The sequence below is a fragment of the Amblyomma maculatum genome, chromosome 1 (genome assembly GCF_055883805.1).
Source record: "Amblyomma maculatum isolate TAMU_Amacu chromosome 1, ASM5588380v1, whole genome shotgun sequence".
NCBI classification, from domain to species: Eukaryota; Metazoa; Arthropoda; class Arachnida; order Ixodida; family Ixodidae; genus Amblyomma; species Amblyomma maculatum.
The window spans coordinates 321,561,781-321,570,193 of NC_139344.1; the positions used below are offsets into that span (position 1 = coordinate 321,561,781).

Consider the following 8,413-nt stretch of genomic DNA (forward strand, 5'->3'; position numbering starts at 1 on the left):
ACAGACTGAACTGTTCTCCCCACGACGGATTGAAAAGCGATTTCAAGGCTCGCTAAATACCGACTTCAGACACGTACAGCAGTAACGCCATCTAGTTGCTGCCTTCGTCAACCTTAAGCACGATTCGGGTTAAGCGCGTTCTGCAGAATCACCTGAAATACATCAAACATGATTCTAGACTAATTGAGGAAGCATGCAAGAATACAAAATCCTATAGACAGTCAAACATACGCTGCGCTCTGTGCGCTGTGAAAAAAAATAAGCATCTTTAAACGACAAGGTTCAAAACGCATCCTATCCGCGGGATGCTCACGTTGCAGTTGCTTGGGCACTAAAAACGCGGCGCGTGATGGAGGCGAAATTAAGAAAACAGGAGCTTCGTTTGGCTCAGAGTAAACAATGCAGCATATCAGGCCCGCTGACTAAGGAGGTATAGTATTATAAGGGGATCATCTTGGAGTATATGCTTTATGTACCAAAACCTGGCGCAATTTTAAGGAAACTTTGGCGTTCGTTAAGTATGATTTTTTTTTATTTGGTGCAATGCTTGCACTTCTGCAGCCTATTATACGCTTTGAGCAGACTCCAACTTTACTCTGGTGTAAAAAAATTTACTTTTTCCTTTCTAGAGAAGAAAAAATGCATGGCATTTAAGTTTTGCGAAATAATTCTGCGTGTCACTGGCTTAAAGCTGAGCCTAACGAAAAGAAATTCTGGAATTAACCTAAAAAGAAAAAGTAATTTCCTCCAATGGTACGCACCATAAAAAACCTTCTCTCAACATTTGTTTTCTTCTCCAGTATATGCTACGTCTAAACTTGTCATACATTTATGTCTAGATTATTTACAAGATATTTAAGTATAATCTGTCAAAATTTGTCTATGATCGACCAGAAGGCTTTTAAGAAAAAAAAAGTTAAAGTTCAAATATTTTCAATGCAGTGTTTTTGAGAAAAACACAATTTTACGTCTCCGCATATTCTACCGCAGTTCAGAATGCGCCAGCAGGATACATCGACTTGAGAACTTGATTGACATCTTGCCCGAAGCCGCTCTTCATATTTATTTTCTTTTTCGCGGCTCCTTGCTTCCTCAGAAGCTTTGTAACTGAGCCCTTTCAACACGCAAGTTGATCAACTTCACAGAACACACCTGGTGGGTTCCGGTAAGGGATTTCGAAATTGCAATTCGTGCTTTATTTGCATCATTAGAGCACGTCACAACGATGGAAATGGCATTTTTCGTTTTTTCAATTCCAACAAATGTTGCTTCGTTGCTCTGTCACGAGATTAACTGATTAATTTATTCCTGTTTTAATTTTGCCCGGCATTGGAGGCATCAGAAGGCTTCGTGATAATGAATTACAAAATACTGGCCGAACAACTTTTAGAATAGCTGTTTCAGTATGTCTCCGGATTAGCTTCACTGTAAGCGCAGTTGCAACCACACAATTCTTTTTAAAGTACTCCTGCTTACTTTCCCATTGCCGCGAAACTTCCTCTTCCTCGTCCACCTTATATAGACATCACCTTGATCCCAAATGTTGTTCGAAAGCTGCAACACGCGCAAAATGTGATCGCCACAGAAACAACGGCTAAGCTTCGGTGCACTTAAAAAGTCTTCTTGTTTGGAAGATTTGCAATTTTAACTTGAAACAAATTTTTAAAAATTCATTATCTTTGTCACTGCTAGCCATATTTCTTATGAACAATATATGCACACAAAGTTACATAAAATAACCTGTAAACAAGCGGTCACGTAGTAAATACTGCGAAGCACTGAAATATAGCTTGGGACGCTCCTGCCAATTTGGCTCCTACGCTGTCGACGCTGCATAGTATTGCTCTTCAAGGTGGGCACTTTTTTTTTTTTTGTAAAAGAGTAAAAAAATAATACTTTGGTCGATTTACTCTACAATACCCCCTCGAGCCACTACAATTCAAGATCAGCGCCAGGTAGACGTTTCAGTTGAAGCAGGTATTTCGTTTCATGCCCCATATTGCATGTTGCGCGTTAAATATGCGCCTTAAATATACCTTAGGGATAGTTATGAGTCATTATATCAGCTCTAAAGCGCATGGATATTGCGGCATTACAGCAATTGCAGATATTCTCATGAACCCGTTTTTTTGCAATATGGAGCTTGCAGACGTCTAGTACCTGCTCTTGGCGATTTCAGAATCTCACGCGCTGCTAACGTAGCCCTTATAACATGGAAGTTTATATTTGACTGTTTTCATTTAATGGTGTGTGTCGAAAGAATTGGGAGAAGCAAAGGTGCTGACAACGGCGACTGTGCGGTTGCCGGCTTTCCCGCGTTCGTCATCCCATTTGCTTTCTCTCGTAGAGGATGCCAGAGCACTGGGGGCAGACGTGGTACAGGTCCTTGAAGTAGTCTGAGTACAGGGGCACCCAGAAACAGCAGCAGCTGGAAAGAATGGAAGCCAGTGGTTCACGCCATATAAATGAAATTCACGAAACCGCCTTCATTCGGTCCATGCTAACTCGGAAAAATGAAGCCGCCCCGCTATTTCTCTACATAAGCGCCAAACATTTCCAACCTCCGACCACATGAACTCTCCAGAAGGACCTCTCTGCAGCTTTTCTCTCCCAACAATCTGAACTGAGGGAAGTCAAAGCCGCTGACATCTAACGTATACCACACACGCCAGAAGCGCCAAACATGACTCCCTTACCCATACCCCAAAGGCTTCCCTCTAGACAGTAAGTTCATGTGTGACACGTTGTTATGGACCCAACCCCTCCCGATATTTTGACATTCGGTCCATTCGAACGTTCGCCCTGTTCTGTGCAATCATACATAATTAGCAGCGTTGTACTGCGTTTGAAGAATTCACAGGGAGTGCTCAGTGAAATAATAAAACTGGCACTAAGCTCTTTAATTTGTATGTAAGAAGCCAGCCTCACTCACCTTCCTCCTTTCTAAAACGAAGCCGCAACGGGAGTTTGCCCACGCGTGCGGTTTCCTTTCGTCAGAAAGCGTATACAAGGTCATCGTTAGAAAAGTGTGTCACTCCTTCATTCAGCTAACGCGGGCCTATCGGGCCGAGTGACTGCGCCCCACTCTCATCCATCTCTAACTACCACCATACGCTCTGGCGACGCCTCCAGACACGCACCCTCCCGTCCCCTTGTACTACGTCTCGCTGCCATCAAACCCTCACCAATCCTCTGGCGCCCTTTGCAAGCACCTCACCGCCACCCTCGCCCACATCATGTTCCAATGCCTGGCGGATCCTCCTCCCCCGTGGGATCTGGAGCACCTCACCACTTGTGAGGACTGGGAGACACTGCTACACTCTGAGGACCCGGTCCGGCAGTAGACCGCCACAAACTGGGCTTCCGACGTCATGAACCTTAAGAACATGAATGTTTAAATGTAGAGGGGCCGTGTGGGGGCATACTTATCACAAACTCCTGTGTTCTAATAAAGTTTTTACTACTACTACTATTACTACTACTACTACTGTGTCATGGACAGGGTAAGCGTACTTCATCAATTACCTTGTCTAACCTGCATGCTTAATAGGAGGCGCAGTATATGTTTTAATAATGAGCAACAAACTGTAAACTATAAAGTAGGACGGAATCAGCTTTCTATTTGTGCATAGTATTCTTATCCCAATGTTTCTAAGAACACGAATTTATCGAATCTGATTTAACAGCACACAGCCAGAACTGCCTTCCAGCTTCGCTATAAACTGTGCTGTCGCAATATTACGTGCACCATATCGCCGCTTATGCTGCGCTGTGTTGGAAAGAGAAACATTTGCTCAAGTGTACTGCTTTCATTGGAAGCTTGCTTAATGCGATGTCTCTGTGCAGCAATCACGTGCACTGGCGTCTAAATATTGCGCTAAAACGGAACGACCATACTGCGATGTCAACGTTTAGATAAATTACCGCGTAAGCATGCGTTAGTCGCCAGTGAACGTGAACAATGTTTATTTCCTACATTTTAGGAACTAAAATACCTTCAATCACTTTATCTCTCTTTACTCTGATTGTTCTTCGTGTTTCTTTACAGATAAAGCATTATTTGTGAGATTGAATACCATTGAACGTTTTCGTAAGGAAACGAATGCCTACCTTTGCGTTTCGACACTTGCTAGTTTACAACCGCGCTCGGACAGCATTCCGTGGTATTATTTATGTCTTCTGTGCCTCCTTCTAAGCGGACAACAGCAAAATCCGCGGCAAATAATGCATCTGGGACTTGAAAGGCTGACTATAAGCGCGTCGCCGCCGTATTCCTGTAGACCTAAACTGAGGGAGCATATGGATGACACTGCCAGCACCCAAAGCCTGATCACGCGCTCTTCATCCATAAGAGTAACGAAAGAAAGAACAGCATCTGTGGACGCAATTCCATCAAGTGCAGTTAATTACAAAGGTGCGTCAGCGCGAACTTGAAAATATAGTTTCCTTGTCATGTCTCCTACAGGATTAAATCTACCGCACGCGTCTTCCTGGAACGCTATGTGTGGGTTCTACTCGCGGCAATGCACTCGCGCCTCAATTTACCCAGTGACGGCGTTCATTGAAGCCAGAAATCGAAAATTTCGAGAACAAAAAGAAAAGTTGCGATGAATGAAATATATGCATCAAAACAATAAAATCAGCGCTAAGTACAGCCCACAGCGCCATATTGACAATAAACGAGTTGCTGTAGCTTAAGTCTAACAGAAAACGTAAGTAATCACTAAAGATACGCTAATGAGTATGTTCAAAAAAATATTACACGAAAGTTTTGAGGACGTGTAATAAAAAGCTATATATATTTTACCGAAACAAAACACAGCGACTAGTTCATATAACCGGATAGTTAATAGTTTTCTAGTGCGGCTAATACGTGCCTCTTTCCGACGCACGTCAGTAGATAAATTACTTCCGTGCAGTTATGTATGACGAAGTACTGCGCATTCGGATATCAGTCGCTGGCTGCCTCGCTTTGTCATATGAACGGTCGCCACATGCACATGCTATGTACTGCATGCCTTTGCCAACAGTATACCTCTACTGCCTGCTTTACTCCTCACTCTCTTATAGTGAGCCCGTGAGGGGCTCCCAAAGTATCAATCGGGCACGAAATGCACAGACAAGGGTTATTCTTGCTTTATCGAGATAAAGGTGGCATATATTATATAGGCGTGACATATACAGATGTGGGAAGCGAACCATGCAGCTTGTTCCCTTCTGGCAAAGACGGTGAGTCAGCCGTCCTCCTTTCGTTGTTGACTGCGGCTTCTCACCTATCTCACAATGACACAAACACACGCATGTGCCACGCCCAACGATGGCATGCTCCCACCATCGGCGCGTTGTTTTTCCTTCCGCTTTGAATTTAATATTATTTCTCCTTAATAACATCCCCTACGTTTATCTTGGCTCCTTTAAATGCTCAGCGCGAAGCACACGTGCGGTGCATAAGGGCGCACTTTATGGTTCCAACCTCATTATTGAGCTAACGATAACACGTGATAAACACAACGTTCAGTAAAACATAACCTTACTTCATGCACGATACGATGTATAAAGCCGCATTGTGCAAATATGATAAAACAGCGCGAAAATGCCAAGCAAAAGGATCTATCGTACACGCCCTCGCCCGGCTGCACAAACACCATTCTGCCACACTTTTGTAGGGCCCCGGCTTAAACATGTAAAGAGGATTTTTTTTTTTATTATTATTGTAGCCTGACACTTGTCAAAACAGCGGCGTGCATTCGGTTTTGCTGATTATTTAGCCTCCTTTCCGCTACAAGCCTTCATACTTCCGCACTTCCAGGTACGGTAAACCGATATGCGTCTACGTCAGTAAGTCTCCGCTATGCTAAATCTTTTGAAAAAATACTGCACGTATAAATTTTAGCATAATATGCGCACGCTTCTTCAGGAGCATTATTTTTCACACACCACACTATGGAGGCACAGGTGGCGCAGGCCATGCACTTGGCGAAGCGGCCGTTCTCGAGCTCCACCCTGGTCTTGACCCGCCGGAAGCATTGGGGGCACGTGAGCACCACCGGCACGTCGCCAAACTCCGGAAGCTTCTCCGGAGTCATGTCCGGCCGCGCCGTCAGGTGAACCTCTTCGGGAACTGCGCTTGCAGCCCACCAGAAAGGTAACTGTTGAGTGGTGTAACGACTGCCTTTAAGCTTACCGTATCAAAGACAAACCTGGGCTGTGGCGTGGGGGCGGGGAGGAGGGAGGGGGATTAGAATAAATAGTTCGCACTGCACCCATAAGAACGTTTCTAAAGACTGCACCAGCACCGGCACCGTGACGTCCAGAATATATTTTCGCAAGCAAAGCCGATAAAGAGGGCAAAAGATGCATATAAGTTGTAAGACGGACATGTAAGTAACTGAACTTAGGCAAACCTTGCTTGTAGATAGGTTGTCATCATCCGTGTACGAATCAACAAAGAAATATTCCCCTAAACAGTGAGGAATCAGCGTGTAACTTGCCTGTCTGTCATTAAATATCTCCATCTCAACAGTAACTTTTCATTGGACAAGGCCCTCTCTGCGTGAGCTTATAACTGCGTGATGGAATACTGGCATTGGCGGCCGCATTTAAATTGAGGCGAAATATAAAGACGCTCGTGTACCACGGGAGGTAATGCGAAGCACTAAACTTCTCTCTCCCTCATAGTTTCTGCCTTACAACAGCGGGGCGGGGAAATCTTTTATACAGGGTACAGTCTGCTTATTGTTCTTTGTTCCTCACACTACACTTGCTGCTTAGGGCTTTTAAATCCCGTCTACTATACCATGCCTCTGCATACATTTCCGAAAGCCCATTCCAGAAGAAGGTTGTAGCCTGTTTGATCCCGAACCAAAATCATAACAACAACCATATTTGAATGCCTTTAAGACTTCATACTGCTGCTCAAAGAAAATATTGAAGGCGAATAATTAGATCAACTCGCAAGATAAGTTCTCGGCGTTAAAAGGAAGTGTAATTATGTGTGGTTCAGTACAGCTTCAGGAAGGGAACTGAGGCTAAACATTTACTTACACCAGATCGCAAAGGGCATCTTCCCTACAAACTTTCGGTAGAACATACATCTCTATTTCTATTTTTGCTGCCTGTTTAGACAAAATCGCACAAATAAAAAACAATATGTACAATGCACCAGCACCAGAAAATTATAAATACTTATACTAAATTTCCTCAGGCGTGCCAGCTTATCAAGAATGCTTAACAACTCAGGGGATTCACTCTGGGCTCGGTACACTTTGTAATAAAAAATACTTTCGATGAAGTTATCACGCGCCGATCGAAGGTTGACATCTGCATGACGAAGACACACCCTCGACTATAAATACTAAGGACCACAGTTTTATCATATGATATACCCTCATCACTTTCAACCTGCTGGTATCGAATTCCATACGGGGCTATGCGAAGTTCTTTTTGAGAGACGCTGCAGAATATCTTACTATAGAAAGATGGCCTCTCCGAACAATCAATGAATGCATGTTTAACTATTTCGAGTTTTTTTACGCCACGAGAAGTTAGTCATCCACGGTATAAAGGTCCATTTCTGCTCAAGTCATGTTTTAACAGGAATGAAATATACTACTGAAAGAAGAAATGTTTCAACAGCAGATCTCATTGGCCTCCTGTTGACGCGCTGTAGTACATCCTTTCCAGGCTTCCACAGTGCATATTGTCGTCTGGGTACTTTTTTTTTTCTTTGCTGCAGGCACCAAATGCTCCAACGGAAAAAATGTGCGCACAATTTTCTAAAGGACGCAAAAAAAACTTCTCGATAATATCCAGTCGTTTTACGAAGGATAACACCCCATCCAGAGCATACCGTCTCGCTGAAGCGCCTGCGGAGCAGCAGGCGTCTTGTTGGCATCTGGCTGTCCGGGAACCGGAGGCGGCAACGTCACTGCTGCCGGTTGCGTGGTCACCACGGGCTTTGCTGGTGGTTTAGTTGGAGGCCCGGCTGGCGACTTTGGAGCGGGCAACTTGGGCGGGGCATATGGAAGCGGCAGGCCCACGGGAGCCTTTTCAACAACGGCGGCAGCGGCCATTTCACCGACAGATAGCCTTCGTCTTTTTCTTCCTCATCTGATATAACCGCATCACTATATATGCTCAGAAAAATATGCGATTCCGTTTTCTGAAAGCCGCAGCGCTTTGCAATTTTCTAAATGGGGATTTTGGCTTAGACGCATCTCAGTATCTGACGCTAAATTTAAGCGCACACAGGGGAAGTTGAGAATAGCTTGCGAGCAGTTACTTTTGTGCTTAAAACTGGAGGGGGGGGGGGGGGGGGGGGTAGGCATGGCTTGACCCTTAGTGATACAAGTGAAAGCTGTGTTAAGCATGGTTATGCATGGTTTGACTGTTTGAATTAGGGAGACGCCCAAGC

At 44.4% G+C, this 8,413-nt stretch overlaps 1 protein-coding gene across 1 annotated transcript; it reads right to left on the minus strand.

Moving 5' to 3' along the window:
- Nucleotides 1–1,175: 1,175 nt before the first annotated feature.
- On the minus strand, nucleotides 1,176–8,189 carry LOC146207256 (uncharacterized). The gene is made up of 3 exons (XM_084587092.1): nucleotides 7,850–8,189; nucleotides 5,938–6,121; nucleotides 1,176–2,428 (listed from the first exon to the last, which is right to left on the minus strand). Exons 1-3 carry the CDS (start codon nucleotides 8,070–8,072, stop codon nucleotides 2,323–2,325), a joined length of 513 nt encoding a protein of 170 aa, XP_084443218.1. The 5' UTR covers nucleotides 8,073–8,189; the 3' UTR covers nucleotides 1,176–2,322.
- Nucleotides 8,190–8,413: the final 224 nt, after the last annotated feature.

Excerpts from the sequence above, each read along its gene's own strand:
- LOC146207256 (XM_084587092.1), bottom strand. The coding sequence starts at position 8,072 with ATGGCCGCTGCCGCCGTTGTTGAAAAGGCTCCCGTGGGCCTGCCGCTT. Across the intron at positions 6,122-7,849 it reads GCAGGCGCTTCAGCGAGACG|TTCCCGAAGAGGTTCACCTG; the intron begins GTATGCTCTGGA and ends CTGCAAGCGCAG. Across the intron at positions 2,429-5,937 it reads ACCTGTGCCTCCATAGTGTG|CTGCTGCTGTTTCTGGGTGC; the intron begins GTGTGTGAAAAA and ends CATTCTTTCCAG.